This window comes from Mastomys coucha, unplaced genomic scaffold (assembly GCF_008632895.1).
Source record: "Mastomys coucha isolate ucsf_1 unplaced genomic scaffold, UCSF_Mcou_1 pScaffold22, whole genome shotgun sequence".
In the NCBI taxonomy this organism is placed as follows: domain Eukaryota; kingdom Metazoa; phylum Chordata; class Mammalia; order Rodentia; family Muridae; genus Mastomys; species Mastomys coucha.
Window position 1 is genome coordinate 153,144,200 of NW_022196905.1, and position 18,310 is coordinate 153,162,509.

The window sequence follows — 18,310 nt, forward strand, 5'->3', positions numbered from 1 at the left end:
GGTGGGTTAGGGTGAGGATGGAGACACAGGCAGAGACACAGAGAGGAGAGAGACAGAAGAAAAAGAAAGAGAGAAAGAGGGAAAGAAGAAAGAGGAAAGAAAAAAGATGAGAAAAGAAAATTCAAGACAAGACTCCTTGCTCTCCGGAGTGTGTTCAGACAGCGGCTGACTGGAAACGCGGAGATGTATCTTGCTCCTACGGGCCACCGTAGCGTGAGGGCGGAGCCTACTGTCCTGCGCATGCCCAGAAGGGTGGACAGGTTGGCTTCGCGCTCCCGGGAGGAAGCCGGAGAACAGGTTATGTGGGGGCTGGCGGGGACTTTTGCCAGGGACACCGCGCGCGAGCCGGAAGTACAGGCTGCGCCAGCCGCGCCGCAGGAGCTCCGGGCTAGACGGTGGCGACGGCGGCCCCTCGGAGGGAGGAGGACGATGAGGAGCGGCGGGGGCGGCGCGGGGCCTCGCTGCTGCGCGGAGCCGGGTTCCGAGCCCGCGGCCGACTGCGCAGCCCGCCCGCGAGCCTGAGTAAGTGCGGCGGGGACGCGGGCGGCCTCCCCGATCTCCTCACCCCGCAGCTCGGATTCGGGAGCCCGTGTCTCCTACCGTCCCTTCCCCTTCCCCTTCCCCTTCCTGGCTCGGAACAGTCGGCCAGCAGACCCCGGGCTTGGGTCGGAGGGACAGGCGCGTTTGTCTGTAACAGGTGCAGAAGACCTGCCAACCTCGCAGCTGCGGGCGACGGGGCCATAACATCAAGAGAGTTGTCGCACACTTGAAGTCACTGGGCCAGGAGTAGACTTTTTTTTTTTTTTTTTTTTAACCACTGGCGTGAAGCGAGAATGCATCAGGGAGTGTGCTTGGCTGAGCTGTCAACCTAATGTAAACCTCCTTCAGCTCTTTTGCATTTGTTTACAAGGCAGCAGGAACCAAGTGGCACACTGCCTTTAAGTTTGAACGTTTGGGTTTTGCTTATTTTGTTTTGTTTTTGTCGATCTGCCCTGTCTTCTGGCATGAATTAGTCCTTATGTGTGTGCGCGCTTAGACATGTCCTTTACTAAAGCGCTGCTTTATCTCACAGAGAGTTAATGATTCTCCGTGCAGAGTTTTGTCACACCAGTGCTACCAAAGACTTCACTCAGTTGAGCTGTGATTAGTTGGACTTGCTGTGTCCCATCGGCCTTGCTATGCGTTCAAAGTGTACGGTGGAGTAACGTAAGGTCACTGCCGGCAAGGAACTCCTAGCCTATATAAGGAGGCTCATCACCCCGTTAGTAAATACTGCCACATAAGTTGTCCCAGACTACAGGATGGGACTGGGGACACTGGGGACAAGGTCCGAGGAACGCTTGCTGGAGGTTCTGTAGTCTGAGCTAGGTCTCCACAGAAGAATAAGGCACTGCTGTGATTTAACTGAGATTTGCAGTGCTTACTGAGACTTGATTTGCTATGATAGATAATAAAATGCTTGAATTTTGTCTCAGAAGTGGCAGCATTTTATCACCACATCTTAGCCACATTTCAGCTAAGTGCTTCATCCTGGAAATAGGTATTAGAAAGACCAGGAAAGCTGAAGCTTGCTGACTTCTGTGTACAACTACAGGTAGCACTTGGCCTGCTGCCCTTCGCAGGAACATTGGAGGCTCTCCCAGACCAGTAGCCAGACAGTGCAGAAACTCGGGCACTGGGCTATCTATCAGTCTTTGTTTCTCTAGTTCATTCATCCTCCAAGATTCCAACTTCTTTCTTATAATTGTTGATCTGTCTCAGGAAAACCTGAGGCCCCTAAAACACCGCACTTTAGATCTAGGGCAAGCCCCAGTTCTTGTAATTACGATGTCTGGTGAGTGGTAGGCTTCCTAATACCTTATTACAATACGTGCCACTTGGTCTTACAAGTCTTAAATCATAAAGCAGTGTGTATTCCTAACATTTGGTTGCCAGAGGTGCAGTGTTTTCCACAGCAAGAGCAACCTACATTCATAGTGAGCCTGGGAGCTCACGCACCTGTGTGAAGACTGTTTAATATAAGAAAGTAAATACCCAGTTATGGTAGTATCTAAAACTTGTCCTGTTTATAGAAGCCTATAATTCTACAGTCTAACATGAGTGTTTACATTTTCTGGCTTGAGTTTCTTTTTGATGTTTACCATTTTCTTACTTAACAGATCTTTGTGATCACAGAAAAAAATACCACTAACTTCCCTTGTGACAGTCATCTGTCATCTAAGCTTTTGCCTAAGATGACTGCATTTGCTCAACCTTTGGGGTTTCAAGAGGGAAAGTACAGACATGTTACTAACTTCTACCTGGTGTAGTTTGGAAATGTCCCCATTCACAGGTTCCCATGCACTCTGGACCCTCCAGCCCTCCAGCATCTTTACAGGCAGATCCTGTTCATCTGTCCCCTAGGACTATTAAAACACACTTGCTCGTTATTGATGGCATGTGGGTAACCATCAGGGAGATGGATGGCTCGGTCTGTGGTGTCTCCAGCACACCAAGAGCAGCTATTTGTGTTTGCATTTCAGCTGTGCATCTGGCAAAGTGTCAGAACTTCCTTCCCAATGCTTAGCAGCAAAGGAGAAAAGTTGATGTGAGAATGGAGTTTTGTGTTCCATGAAATGTGATTGGAATGTATGAATTCCCTTTGGAGTAATTAATGAGCATATTGAGGTTGTCCCCTTGTGATGTGGTTATCAACAGTGATCTGTGCACTCTGTTACAGTCTTCAGTAAACTCAACTTTGTAATTGAGGGAGTTTTCAGATAAAAACCTGACTATGATAAAGAAATAGATCTGTCAAGTTTCCTATCTAGTTGATACTACATTGACAGTTAAAAATGACTCCTTTTTCTGAGCTTCAGCTACTCATAATTGTTACTTTTTAGGTGAAATGGTACTGGATAAAGAACCTCACAGAACTTAACTGCTCTAATTTCCTTTCTGCTGGCCTTGCCAAGTATGTATTTAGATTATTCTGAATCCCTTTTGTTTCTATGAATAATTGTGCTATGTGGTTAAAAATAAGTGGTACAGACAGCTGCTTAATGGAAAGTAAAGAATTGCAGCCCCGCAGTTGGCTTTGTCCTGTTTTAAAATATTTGCTCAAGTTTTCCTTGATTTATTTTGTGATAGACAGTTAGTAAAAGTTTGAGTTGTTTTGCTGTATTATGGATGATTGTGATCTTTGATTTCCTTACTCTGCTCTGCAGTTGCACGAATTTGTGTTAGGCAGGTGCAGTCATGAGTGTATGTCTGCCATGCAAACAGCTCAAAAGTTGCTTAAGGTGAATTCAGCAGATCAGGAGCCATACAACAGAAAAACTGTGGCACATTAATCATGTTGCGCTTACAGGTTTTAAGCAGCAGGATTCAGAGTAGCATCATATCGCATTGTTCTGGGTCTTTAAGTAGTGTAACATAGTAAGATGTGTTGACGTCTTAATAACCACTGCTTAGAGACAAAGCTGAAAGCTACCTGTTGTAATAGTATTTTTATTAGGGGTTTTATGGCCATCTAGCTTCCAAATAAGAGGCACTGGTGTTTTTATTTATTTTTAAGCCTAGACTGGGCAGGTTCTGAGCTTTTCACACTCAATCCCAGCCATAGGCTACTTGTTACTTGCTGTTGAAGTCTCACCCAGCTTGCTCTATTTCATGTGTCCTCAGGACGAGCTTCTCTTGCCACATGTTCATGGTCCATCCTGCCTAATGGCAACCTCTTCCTCCCTCTGACTTCTCTCTCCTTCTCCTTTATGGTCTCTCTCTGAGACCTCTCACTCGATCCTAAGTCCTGCCTTTCTGTCCCCTCTAGACAGTCATAGATATCAGTCTTTTATTAACTAGTAAGGGATTATTGAGACACATTCTCTACAGCACATTGGTTAACACTTGCCTCAAGTCTGGGTTGCAGTCTGGCTTCTAAGTACACAAAGCACAAGACTAACCCTAACTAACACCTTGTGGTAATGTCCTTGGGTCAGGTGGGTTTGGCAGCACCCCTGGGGCCACAGCAGTATTCTAAACAGTAGGCTTAACTTTGATACTGGACTCTTATTTTTTTGAAGCACCAGTTTATAAGATAGTTAAATGTTTTGTTTCTTATTTTATGTGTACATGTGTGTGCCCATGTGAGATTATGTTTGCTTTATGTGTGCAGGAGCCTGTGGAGGACAGAAGAGGCATTGGATGCCCTAGGACTAGAGTAGTTTGGAGCTAGCATGTGGATGTTCGGAGTTGAATGAGCAGTATAACCACTGAGCCATCTCTCCAGCCACTAAGTATATTTCCTTAGAATAACACCATTTGTATCTTTCAAGATCATACATCAGTAAGGTAGCACAGGGCGATGAGGTCAGATGAGCATGGCCGTCTTAGTTTATTAAGTTGGCTTTCCTTATACCTCACTGAAGCACCTTCAATAAGGGACAGAAATTGCATGGCAGTAGCAGAACCCTGATGGCAGGGGTAGGCTATGTAGCAGCTTCTTATGTGGCACTCATCACAGAGCACAGAGCTTCTTGGGGCAGAAGTCATGCTGAACTAACTATAACTTTCAAGGCCCACACCTGGTAGGCCTATATCCACCAGCCAAGCACCAGGTCCAGAAGGTTCCACTGTCTCTTAAATCAGTGCCACCATCTGAGGAGTAGGTGCTGAAACCTGTGAGGCTGTGGGAACATTGCACAGCTAAATCATAGCTGAGTGTGCCCACCTTAGACGTAAAGACAGGAAGCATCAGAGGCTGTGGCAACACTGCACAGCTAAATCATAGCTGAGTGTGCCCACCTTAGACGTAAAGACAGGAGGCATCCAGAGCACTGGAGATGCTGAAGAGGTAAATGGCCTGAAGGGACTCACCAAGTGACTGCTGCAATTATTTGGTGCATCCTGATCACAATTCTGATGCATTATAAGACATAGTTGATACTTAATGTTCATGCCTCAGGAACAGTTCTCTTACAAGAAAACAATCCTATCTACCCTGGCTTTGTAATATAATATAAGTGTTTTGTTTTCTGAGAAGTGCTTACTAATAGCAGTGCCATGCCCCAAATGCTCTGTCCATAAAGCAGGAGTTATCTGTAATTGCTATTTTTCCATCCACATACAAGTCAAGCATATAATAGTAGGATGTATACTTTTTATTGTGTCATGTATGGTTGGTGGCATTGATACTGTAAAGCATAAATTCTAGCAAGCCATACGTTTTGATCATAGTTAATATGATGTTTGAGCTGTCAGTGAGGCTTGGGTATGGGAGAACAGAGATGGATAGTGTAAAGAACAGACATGCCAGTAAGGACTCCTCCATTCTGGAGTGGGTCACAGTCCACTTAGGGGGAAGGGTGTTTGCTTTCCTTCTGTAATACAATACCTGAGAAAATTAGTGTTAAAAGGCAGAGAAATCTTGTGGCTCATGGTTATGGAAGTTCACTCTGCTCCTTGTTTTTGCCTATACAGGGCAATATGCTGTTGAAGGGCCTGACTAATAAAGAAGACTGCGTCAGAGTACTGGCCTGACTTCCTTGTAGCAGTTTTCTGAAGCCCCATGTCATTCCAAGGGATGTTGGGGACAGGCATATTCAGACTGTACTAGCAGTAAGCAGACATTAGATGGAGCCTGCATAGTGAGGGAAGAGTCTGAGGATGGTGGACATTGGAGTTGTTGACAGTGTGTGCCACTTTAATCAACTTGATATGATGGCTAGTGAGGTTTGTTCTCGAGTCTTAAGAGTTCAGATTCCCAGGAGTTTCAGGGAGTTAGCCTGCCCTTCTCTGGTTTCCAGGGAAATAAGCCTGAAGGTTAAATGAGTCCACGTAGTGATGCTGTCAGGTCATGTCTGACAACAGGGCAAGGACAGCATTGAGAGAGATGAGATCAGGTATTCCCTTACACAGGCTGACATCACACAGCACGGTGTACAAGAATGACATGAAAGAGGTCAGTGCTTAGTGTTGTGTTCTTCATAAACAGGTCTACTGCTTCCAAAGCACAACCTCCACTGTTGGTAAAAATCCCAGCTGTGAGCAAACCATCACTTCTGAATGCATTCCAGCATGCGGAATAACTTGACAATTGCTGATTCTTTTCTGGTGGTACCTCATAAATGTTTTGGCTTGGGGCATACATACTTTGAGGAACAGTTGTTGATCTCAGTCGTCTTGCATGACCAAGTCCTGGGTTAGCTGGGTGTTTCAGACTCGGCAGACCTAAATACTACACAAGGCATGAGCCAAGCTCTGCATTATTCAGTGATGTTGGCTAGAATGCTGTGTTGGCACCAAGTGTATCTTTCCCATTTGTAGCTCAGGTATAGTGGAAAGATGATACCAGAGAGGGAGTAGGTCCCACAGTGTGGCTATTCCCTATCTTGTTAATGGTCCATGGTGTAGGATCCAGGGCCCAGCAGAGGACTGGCTATTTCATTTTGGCAATCAAGGCATCCAGCTCAGAGAAGCCTTCACTTAAACTTGGCTTGTCTGTAGCCCTTCACTGTCCTCATAACCAGGAAAGACCTGGCCAATAGGATGCTCTTCGGATCCAGTCACAGTGCTCCATAGAAGCTCAGCTAGTAGCCTGCCCTTCTCTGGTTCCCAGGAAAATAAGCCTGAAGGTTAAATGCTAAACGAGGAGCTTGAGTTAATTCTGTATCTGTATCTGTAGACACAGAGCACTCATCTAATGGTGACCATAGCTCTATGCGGTTGACTCCGTCCTGGGAGCATTCATTTCCATCGTCAGAGCACCTGGGCTTTATGTGTTGGTAGTGCATCTCAGTGGAAGCTCGGAGTGACTGCTGAATGACAGTTTCACTGAATTTAGAAGACTCCAAACCCTTCTCAAATTACATTCATCTGTGGGAACTCCTCTAAGAGTATCTTTGAGGTGGAATAAAGCAGAGATTGCCAACAGGCTGGATCATGTGGTGTCATCTCGATCCATTGTCAGCACAAAGGAAACGTCCATGCATGCTCATTCTATTAATCTGCTCTAAAAAAATGAAGTTCTATTGGTCTTCTTCAAAATGGGCACATAGTTATTCCTGCACTGTGATAGAACTTCCCATTGTAAATTATGTTTATCATATTTTGTTTTCATAATTATGTTATCCTCTAAGGTGACTTTGAGGAAGGTTTTTGGAGGAAAGTGTATTACTATTAATCAGTTATACACACAGACAAATGGCCTAAGTACCCATGGCTCAGAGTAGGCCTCAGTGTTATAGCAAACTGATTTTAGAACATTACTGGCTATTGATAGGCATTTTAGTCTTGAGGGCATAGCCATAAGGGATACAGTACTCAGACAAGAGAAGGGGCTCAGGGCTGTAGTAGCCGAGGATCGTAGTAACTATAGAGGAGCTTAAACAGATAGAAATATAGGTTTGAATTTCACAATGTGCTTCTTCTGTATCCACTTATGTTTCCACTTGTAAGTTTCTCTTTTTTTCTTTAATAAGAATTTTGATTTGAAAAGTAAGTCATCTTATTGCTAGTTATTCAATTGCAAGCACACTTTTATAGTCACATGTTTCTAGATTTTTATTGTCCTATGTGTACTAAGTTGATTCTTATATTGACAGTTATCTTCAACCAAAACCAGAAAACTGTAGAGCCAAAATTATCCATTATAGGAGCAAATGGGATTATTCTATCGATGGCATTATAAATGTCTTTATTCATTTTATTGCTGACTAGTAGGAATTATTTTAAACCTTATTCTACTGAGGAGGGTATTCAGACAAGAACTAGGTGCTCAGTGGGACTGAGTGGGACAGTAGGGTTTCAGTTTGCTTTTTCCTACTAAGGTAGAGTGGAATTAGGTGACTGGTTGGGAGCTTAAGGACAGGTTGCAGTGTGCTTTGCCTACCAATCACTAACAGGAGCCTTGAGTCTTATTGCTGGCCACTTAGCAATGACAACTCTGTCAGATGAGTAGGTGGCTATTTTATTTTAAAAAATAACAATAAAGATTTTGACTTTTTAAAACTGAAATCTTAAATGGTATCTTACCAAATTTTGCAGTACTCTGATGTGCATATTTGTGCCATTCCAAACCTTTTAAGTCAATTTTTGGGCCTAGTTAAATTTGTTATCATCGTTGTTTCTGTTTCTTTGCAGAGCCTGGGGTCAAATCCCAGGCTTTACATGTGCTAGCAGATGGTTTATCATTGACCTGTGTATGCTTTCTCCACATTTTTTATATTTCATATAAAGTTGAAGCCAGTGACCTAAGCTCACATGGCCATGTGTCTTCAGACTCTACTGCAGCATGTGAGCTGTTGGCAGGAGAAAGAAGAGCATAAGATAACCACAGTGCTGCTCTGTTGTGTGGGCTTTGCATTGCAGCCTGTGGGCCCACTTTGGCCAGCCAGATTTAATAACCTGCTGTGCTTGGGTATGTTTTTTATTTTTAAGTTTTGTTTTTAATTTGACCTTCAATGCTTCTTTTCCTGTAATAAAGCTTAGTACAACTGGATGACAGTGTTTATTTCTGGGAATCAAAGGAAAAAAGGACTATGCTGTGTTTCATGTTCAAAATGATTCATTTGAAGAAAAGTCAAGCATGAGGACTGAGAGGGTGGGAGGAGTTCAGTTGCCTAATATGCCTGGCTGGGTTTAGCTCTCAGCACCATATATAACTGAACATTATGGTAGATGCCCGTAATCCCATACTGGAGATGTAAAGTCAGGAGGAACAGAAATTCAAGACCATTCTTGATAGTATGAAGCAGTAGTAAAAACTCATCTATGAAATAACAGACTCTTTCGACCAATCTGTAAGGCAGTCAGTCATTAAATACTCTTGGAAGCTTATTAGTACTTTTTTTATTACATATTTTCTTTATTTGCATTTCAAATATCTCCTCTCCTGGTTACCCTTCTGAAAAAAATATCAAAAACAAAAACCAAAAAAACTAATCCTATTTCCTTCCCCTCCCCCTGCTTACCAACCTACCCTGTCCCACTTCCTAGCCCTGGCATTCCCCTACACTGGGGCATAAACCTTCACAGGACCAAGGGCCTTTCCTCCCATTGATGACCGACTAGGTCATCCTCTGCTATACATATGCTGCTGCAGCCATTAGTCCCATCATGTGTACTCTTTGGTTGGTGGTTTAGTCCCTGGGAGTTAGTTCATATTGTTGTTCGTCCTAATGGGCTGCAAACCCTTTAGCTCCTTGGATCCTTTCTCTAGCTCCTTCTTTGGAGATCCTATGCTCAGTCCAATGGATGGTTGTGAGTCTCTACTTCTGTATTAGTTGAGCACTGTCAGCCTCTCTGGTGACTGCTATATCAGGCTCCTGTCAACCAGCACTTGCTGACAACCACAAGAGTGTCTGGGTTTGATGATTGAATATGGAAAGGATTCCCAGGTGGAGCAGTCTCTGGATTGTCCTTCCTTCAGTCTCTGCTCCATAGTTTGTCTCTGTAACTCCTTCCATGGGTATTTTGTTCCCCCTTCTAAGAAGGAACGAAGCATCCACACTTTGGTCTTCCGTCTTCTTGAGTTTCTTGTGGTTTGTGGATTGTATTTTGGGTATTCTGAGTTTCTGGGCTAATATCCACTTATCAGTGCATGCCATGTGTGTTCTTTTGTGATTGGATTACCTCACTCAGGATGATATTCTCCAGATCCATCCTCAAGCAAATCAGTGACCTTCCTCTACACAAAGGATAAACAGGCTGAAAAATAAAGTAGGGGAACAACACCCTTCACAATAGTCACAAATAATATAAAATACCTTGGTGTGACTCTAACTAAGCAAGTAAAAGAACTGTATGACAAGAACTTCAAGTCTCTGAAGAAAGAAATTGAAGGAGATCTCAGAAGATGGAAAGATCTCCCATGCTCGTGGATTGGCAGGATTAATATAGTAAAAAATGGACATCTTGCCGATGGCAATCTACAGATTCAATGCAATCCCCATCAAAATTCCAACTCAATTCTTCACAGACTTGGAAAGAGTAATTTGCAAATTTCATCTGGAACAAGAAAAAACCCAGGAGAGCCAAACTGTTCTCAACAATGAAGGAACCTCTAGTGGAATCACCATCCTAGACCTCAAGCTGTAGTACAGAGCAATTGTGATTAAAACTGCATGGTAATGGTACAGTGACAGGCACATGGATCAATGGAATAGAATTGAAGACCCAGAAATGAACCCACACACCTATGGTGACTTGATCTTTGACAAAGGAGCTAAAACCATCCAGTGGAAAAAAAGATAGCACTTTCAACAAATGGCATTGGCTCAACTGGCAGTTAGCATGTAGAAGAGTGCAAATTGATCTACTCCTATCTCCTTGTATAAAGCTCAAGTTCAAGTGGATCAAGGACCTCCACATCAAACCAGATACACTGAAACTAATAGAAAAGGAAGTGGGGAAGAGCCTGGAGCACATAGGCACAGGGGAAAATTTCCTGAACAGAACACCAATAGCTCATGCTCTAAGATCAAGAATTGACAAATGGAACCTCATAAAATTGCAAAGCTTCTGTAAGGCAAAAGACACTGTAAATAGGACAAAATGGCAACTAACAGATTGGGAAAAGACCTTTACCAATCCCATATCTGATAGAAGGCTAATATCCAATATATACAAAGAACTCAAGACATTAGACTCCAGAGAATCAAATAACCCTATTAAAAAATGGGGTACAGAGCTAAACAAAGAATTCTCAACTGAGGAATACCGAATGGCTGAGAAGCACCTAAAGAAATGTTCAACATCCTTAGTCATCAAGGAAATACAAATTAAAACAACTCTTGAGATTCCATCTCACACCAGTCAGAATGGCTAAAATCAAAAACTCAGGTAACAGTAGATGCTGGTGAGGTTGTAGAGAAAGTGAAACACCCCTTCATTGCTGGTGGGATTGCAGAGTGGTACAACCACTCTGGAAATCAGTTTGGCGGTTCCTTAGGAAATTGGACATAGTAGTACCAGAGGACCCAGCTATACCACTCCTGGGCATATACCCAGAAGATGCTCTAACATATAATAAGGACACATGCTCCACTATGTTCATAGCAGCTTTATTTATAATAGCTAGAAACTGGAAATAACCCAGATGTCCCTCAACAGAGAAATGGATACAGAAAATGTGGTACATCTACACAATGGAGGAGTACTCAGCTATTAAAAACAATGAATTTATGAAATTCTTAGGAAATGGATGGATCTGGAGAATATCATCCTTATTAGTACTTTTAAAAGCATTTAAAGAAACTTAAGAATTATCTCAGGCTCTTTTGTTATGGTAATATGCATAAACTTTATCTCTGAGATACAGTCTAAGTGACCAGCCCTGGCCTCAAACTCAAGTACCTCCTCATCTCTAGAAAGCTGCTTTGTGGCAGAGTGTTGTCTTCCCTTATGGTAGTTACTGTTTCAGGACTCTCTATTGCTGTTGTGTCTAGCATGTCTTCTTGCATCCTTTATCTCCGGTTCTCAGGATCTGTGTGCATTCATAACAACTTGACTTTGTTAACACCGGCTCTTTTGCTGACCCATGACTGACCTCATGGAGGAGCTTAGAAGCATGTTACTTCCAATCAGATTTGTGTTCAGTCTGATATCAAAGATTAGGGGTTTTTTTTTTTTTGGAATTAATACAATATTAGAATAAGTTACCTTGGATTGGTTTTAATAGGTTAAAACCTGTTAGTCCCCTCTTTATAAGTATAGTTTGCCCAGGACAAGTATGTGTCTCTTAACCATTCAAATTCCATGAGCTTGTGATCCTGTTTCTTTGGCTCCTGGCTGTTACTTTTTTTTTTTTTTTTTTTTTAAATCAGAGTGAATGTAGATTTTTTTTTTTTTTAAGAAAGGGGCTTGGAGGACTGAAGGGGCTCCAAGAAGCATGCTGCCTCCTGACTTCTTGTAGAACTAGGATGGCAGCCAAAGAGCCAAGCCTCCATCCCCTCATGTATAAAGCTGGGAATGGCATTTAAGCTTTCTTTGTTGTTGTTTTGTTTTGTCAAATCACTGAGAATACGTGAATGAAAACCTGGAAGCAGGTAAACACCATTTCACAGTGGATGGTTTTGGTGAACGGGTTTCTTGACTACCAGTTGGGAAGATGTAGAATGGGGGCTGACAGGGAGTTGTAATGATCCAGGATGATGTAGCTCCTAGAGTACGGAGAACATTTCATGAGGGACCCTACCTTTGAAGTAGAGGTGCTTGCTGAGTCACTGGTTCTCTCTGTGTCTTCTAGGATACCTACGTGGAGCTACCATGGAAAAATCCTGGATGCTGTGGAACTTCATTGAAAGATGGCTGCTGGCCTTGGCGTCCTGGTCTTGGGCTCTCTGCCGCATCTCTCTGTTGCCTTTGATAGTGACTTTTCATCTGTATGGAGGCATTGTCTTACTTTTGCTGATATTCGTGTCAATTGCAGGTATCTTATATAAATTCCAGGATGTTTTGCTTTACTTTCCAGAACAGCCATCTTCTTCCCGCCTTTATGTCCCCATGCCCACAGGTATTCCCCATGAAAACATTTTCATCAGAACCAAAGATGGAGTGCGCCTGAATCTGATCTTGGTGAGATACACTGGAGACAATTCCCCATATTGCCCGACCATAATTTATTTTCATGGGAATGCAGGCAACATAGGCCACAGGTTACCAAACGCACTGCTTATGCTGGTGAACCTCAAAGTGAATCTTGTACTTGTTGATTACCGGGGGTATGGAAAAAGTGAAGGAGAAGCCAGTGAAGAAGGACTGTATTTGGATTCTGAAGCTGTGCTAGACTATGTTATGACTAGACCTGACCTCGATAAAACCAAGGTTTTCCTTTTTGGCCGCTCCCTGGGAGGAGCAGTCGCCATTCACTTGGCTTCTGAGAATTCTCACAGGATTTCAGCCATCATGGTGGAGAACACGTTCCTAAGCATACCACACATGGCCAGCACTCTATTTTCATTCTTCCCAATGCGTTACCTTCCTCTATGGTGCTATAAAAATAAGTTTCTGTCCTACAGAAAGATCTCCCAGTGCAGGATGCCTTCTCTCTTCATCTCTGGCCTCTCTGACCAGTTGATCCCACCCGTGATGATGAAACAGCTCTACGAGCTCTCCCCATCCCGGACTAAGAGATTAGCCATTTTCCCAGATGGGACGCACAACGACACATGGCAGTGCCAAGGCTACTTCACTGCGCTAGAACAATTTATTAAGGAAGTGATCAAGAGTCATTCTCCAGAAGACATGACAAAGACATCATCCAATGTCACCATCATCTGATGCCACCCTGTTGATAGATGCCTTGGGTTTCAGTGTGTGGGTGATGATGTCTCTTCTGGGTGTGTGTTTATGCTGATCTGCACAGTGACTGAGCACTCCACTCTGATGATTCTGGAACTTTCGAAAGTTTCAAACTGGGTTTCTTAAGAGTGTTTAATATTCCCATCAGAACTCCAGCCTGGTGAGATACCCTTAACTTTAGTTTAACATGCTGGTTTGATAGATGTCATCCAAACATTTCTTGTTGGTTAAGTGGTACAATCTAAGTTGTACTCAGATGGAGATGCAAACAAGAAACCTTCAGGTGTCTGTCATTCCTTTCATGAATATTGGGACAATCACGGTAAGCAAGCAAGTGCTGCTGCGTTTTCACCTTAAACATTAAGATGAAGTGCATGGTGGTGTTTTATTCTTGACTTATGCAATGCGATATTTTTAATGTAAATAACACTGGTCTCATGCCAATGTATATGGTTTCCTGGGTTATATCTATTTTTATGTAAACTCTATTTTGTTTCGGTGAGGAATGAGTGTAAGGCCTGTGGGCAGATTCCATGTTCTGCTGCTACTGAGATCCGGCTTTTTCCTAATAATAAACAGGACCTTTTTCCAATATAGATGTACTGTGTTTTTGTTAGGAGCTGTCTGGATCATGGCTAGTGGGATAGGAAGTTAGCATTTTACTGCAGCTTTCTTTGTATATTGAACTTTTTAACATTTGTGATTTTGGTTGCAAACAAAATTTTAGCCTCTGTCAGTTTATGAATCTTCAGCTAACCAGTAGCAGCCACAGCCAGGGCTAGAACTAGCCTGTGGTAGAGTGAGGAAAACTGAGCACGTGTGCACACGGCCCTATGCTAAGCCACAGTCAGGGCTAGAACTAGCCTGTGGTGGAGTGAAGACAACTGAGCACGTGTGCACACAGCTTTATGCCATGCTTTCATCTGAGTGAAGCCCCAGTACCTAGGATGTGCCTGGCCTGACAGAGGCAACCATCATTTATTGAACTTTTTGGAAATAAATTTCAAAATGAAAGAAAAACAAAAAAGCAAATAACCAAGTATGGCTTAATATTCCAGTCTTGTGTAATGGGCTATATGAAGGGACGGTCTTAGGAAAATTTGTCAGTTTTACTGGTGAGATTGAAGGATTCCAGAGCTTTTCCCAGCCTCTTACACATATAGCAATTAAGGAGCTGTGCGTGGGAAGATGCACTTGTCAAAGTGAGCCCTTTGAAGCCTGGAAGCACTTGGTAACATTCCAGTCAGGAGGTGGAGCCTGCCAAGTCCTTTCCCTGTGGTCCTCACCAGGTAGCCGTGCTTGAGCCCTTGCACATTAGGTCCGCTCCCACCCATGATTGCAGATAGCTTAGCTGTGTTTATTGACCTTCCACAAGCAGCTAGAGCACAGTGATAATGAGTCAGTAGTCTTGACCTTAATTTAAAACTTTCCATGAACATAGGGCTAGAAGTACTTTTGCCAAGTAGCATTCTTAGCCTTCATTTTATGCCAATGTTTAGAAAACAATGATGTATAGCAAGTATAATTTCTAAAGAATAATGCTTTTCTATAAATTATTAATTGTAAAGAGTCTTGTTTTTTAAAGAGTTGGTAACTCATCGTGGAGGGTGTATTTTGTATGTGTAAATTCACCACAATTAAAGGCCGCTTTTCATCTTGTCAATCTTTGCTATGTAGAATGACTATTCTGAATACTAATCTGCTGAAAGGACAATATGCAGCAACAGCCAGAATGTAGACTTGAGCTGTCATGGCATACTAAGTTAAATTTACTAAGTACATTTAGAGTACTGTACTAGAGTTCTGTTTTCATTAGTCCCCTGGCCTGGAGGGGTTTACCAATGCGTTGTATGTCCCATCCAGTGAAACTGGAACACTTGCTCCTTCCTTGCTGTTTCTCTGCTGTTTTCTGTCCAGCTTTTGCTGACTGGGACTTGTGGGATGGAAGAGCAGCACTCAAGCGTGCCCCCTCGCTCTCCTAGAGAGAGCACTTCTCTTCAGCAGACAGCTTTGGCTAAGGATGCCACACAGCTCTCATTACCAACTATGTGTTTGATAGGATTTCTTTAGATGAGCAGGGATAGAACACAAACTCAGACTTTCAGGGGCCGTGATGCACCCCGGCATCATTCCCGAAAACTCTGAAACATGACTACTGCAGGAGTCACTCCTTCACTTCAGACTCTTCATTGGTGGGAATGGTCATGGCCTGTCAATTTCTAACTCATTAAGAAATAAGAGAAATGGATAAGTAATCTTAACTTATGCAGCTACTGTGAATTTAGAAATACTAAATTATCCTAAGCAGGACAAGATAAACTTAAAAAAAAATCCTAAATTCCATATTTTAAAGAATAATAGAGGGTGAGACTTAAGGAAAAAAGGATCCTACAGAGAATATTGCATAGTGAAAGGAGAAAGTATTAGTATCAGACTGAAGGATACTAATAGACTAGAAACCACTTGGCAGCAGTTGGTGACTCCATTCTTAAATTAGAGGTAGGAATACTTAATTGCTGAGGTGGATGGACAGAAAACTTCAGAATACATAATTGCTGAGGTGGATGGACAGAAAACTTCAGAATATAATTTTAGATCAAAGCCCTAAAATAAGGTGACCCTGTGCCTCATGTAACTGTCTTAAGGTTTTGACTGTGATGATATATCCATTATGTTGCTGTAAAATGGGTCACACAGCAGCTTATGTTGGCTCGAGATACTTAGTGTTGAGACAGATTATGGTTCTGGTGACATCACTGGAGTGATGATGGCATGTGTGTCCCTGACGTTCGCACCTACTGATGCTTGCCCTTCTGTTAGGTTTGTCTTGGGTGGTAGAGATGGTTAAAGATAGCTTAGATAGCTTTCACATGGGTTGCATATCAGATGTTTACATTATAATTCATAACAGCAGAATTATATTTATGAAGTAGCAACAAGTAATTGTATGGTTGGAGAGTCACCACAGCATGAGGGAACTGTATTAAAGGGTCACAGCATTGGCAAGGTTGAGAACCACTGAGCTAGGCCATAGTTGACATACTTGAGCCCTCTGATTATCCCTCAAACCTTTTTCCTATCATGTTTGACAATTATATATTTTAAAGAGAACTACAAAGAAAAATTAGTCATAAGTAATTCTTCTGGAATGTCTACTTAAACTTAAGCATTGTCATGTGACTCAGGAAAAGTTAGAATTGACACAGAACAGGGCTCTATTTTTTAGCTTGCTAGAGTAGAAAATGCAAAACTGTATTCTCACCACATATGCACCTCCCTCCCCCTCGGAAGCACTGCCACCTTGTGTGGCAGGCAGGCAGTCATCTTGTTCTAGTTAACATTTGCCAATGACACAGAGATACCTCCATTTATATTTTGTATTTTAAAAAAAGTAGAGTAAATATAGGACTGTATAACCCACACTTTTTGACAAAAAGTGCAATATAAACATATATAACAAGTGTGTGTGCACCATCATTTATAACAATTTTTGTCGGTACAAGATGTACTAAAGTTCATCTTCCATATAGGGACATTCAGTATGAAGTAAGTTAGTCCAGTTTCATAATCTGAGCCATAATTTTGTTATCGCCATATTTTCTTTGACATAGTAATAAAATTTTATAGCTCAAATTTTAATGTCCTCTTAACTATGCGCTAACCATGGCAAGAAAACATTTGTGGGGTTTTGTGATTGGTTTTTGGTTCATTTTTCCTTTTTCACATTTCTCTTAAGGTATACTTTCTATTTTTCTGTACTGACATGCAATAAATTGATACATGAACAGCTTGATTAATGTCAGTTTGTATTCAAAAATTCTACCTATGTAAAGTCTATCATAGGTCGTTAAGTTATCTAATGGTTCAATAAAACCATGAGTTTCACTGAAAGTAGTGAATCTTATTCTAATCGTGTGGATGAAACTGTTTGCATTTCCTTTTCCCAAGGATATGGCAGTCCTTTGTGCATTTAATTTAGGCTGATATCAAAAACATTTTCTGCATATGAACTGGTGTTGAGTTCCTAAACCTAGACGTCTCTTCCGTCACATGATTGCTTTTGGACTGTCTCCTTGTCTTCAGACTTTATAAAGTACTTTTCTAAGAAATGTTGATGGTTGGTTTTCGCCCTTTTGTGTTTGGGTTGATGACTCCAGATGATTAAAATGTTCTTACAGTTAGCCATTACGGGTCTGTAACTTGCTTTCCCTAAAAAGACACTTTTGTACTTGAGTAGTGTCCACACATGGTGGATGATTGAAAGTGCACGGCGTGCCTTAATGCATCCTAAGGAAGTGTCGGGATGAATCACTTCTGCAGACTGTCTTGCTGTGAGAAAATGCCATGGAAGCCAGCACTTCTGTCAAAGATAACCCAGCCTGGACTCAGAAAGTAGAAGACTTTGGATCGCTGCTGTGAACATTTCATATTTAACTCTTCAACTCGTCCTTAACTTCCTGCAACATTCCAGAAAGTTAGGAAATTGATAGGGATGGTGAAGATGGTACTTGAGTGCTTAGAAACAAGGCCCAAGTGTTAATGGACTCTTGTCACCAAGTCTTCATCATAAGCTTTTATAGCAGGTGAGTAACTTGGCTTGGGGTACTCACCGATTTTTTTTTCTCCACCACATCTCCCATCACTCAGTCTCAATCCAGAATACCTTTGCTAATTTACTCAGTTAAACACCTTGAAAAATAATATCCATCTTGGAATAGATTAGAACTGCTGAAATTTGAATCCAAAATGGACTCACTAGATCACTCCAAGGAATTACCAAGAACTGGAATTTAGAAGTTAGTATGTGACAAACTGTATTTATATAAGTTAAATATGTGGCTTCTTGCAGAGGCCCAGCACACTCAACAAACCTCATACTTTCCTAATTCTCTTATAATTACTGAGAATAATGAATGAGGCTTGAGGAGTGGCTGAGAAGTTCCAAAATGCTTCCTAGTAAATTGAGAACCAACTTGCCGCTTCTTTCTCTACACAATTCTGCTAAAAGGTACAGAAATTGAACCTGACATTT

At 42.1% G+C, this 18,310-nt stretch overlaps 1 protein-coding gene across 1 annotated transcript; it reads left to right on the top strand.

The window, feature by feature from the left end:
- The first annotated feature begins 245 nt into the window (after positions 1-245).
- On the top strand, positions 246-17,169 carry Abhd13 (abhydrolase domain containing 13). Its single transcript, XM_031338992.1, has 2 exons — positions 246-522; positions 12,224-17,169. Exon 2 carries the CDS (start codon positions 12,244-12,246, stop codon positions 13,255-13,257), a length of 1,014 nt encoding a protein of 337 aa, XP_031194852.1. The 5' UTR covers positions 246-522; positions 12,224-12,243; the 3' UTR covers positions 13,258-17,169.
- Positions 17,170-18,310: the final 1,141 nt, after the last annotated feature.

Bases quoted from the DNA above. Each gene is read 5' to 3' on its own strand.
- Abhd13 (XM_031338992.1), top strand. From the start codon at position 12,244: ATGGAAAAATCCTGGATGCTGTGGAACTTCATTGAAAGATGGCTGCTG.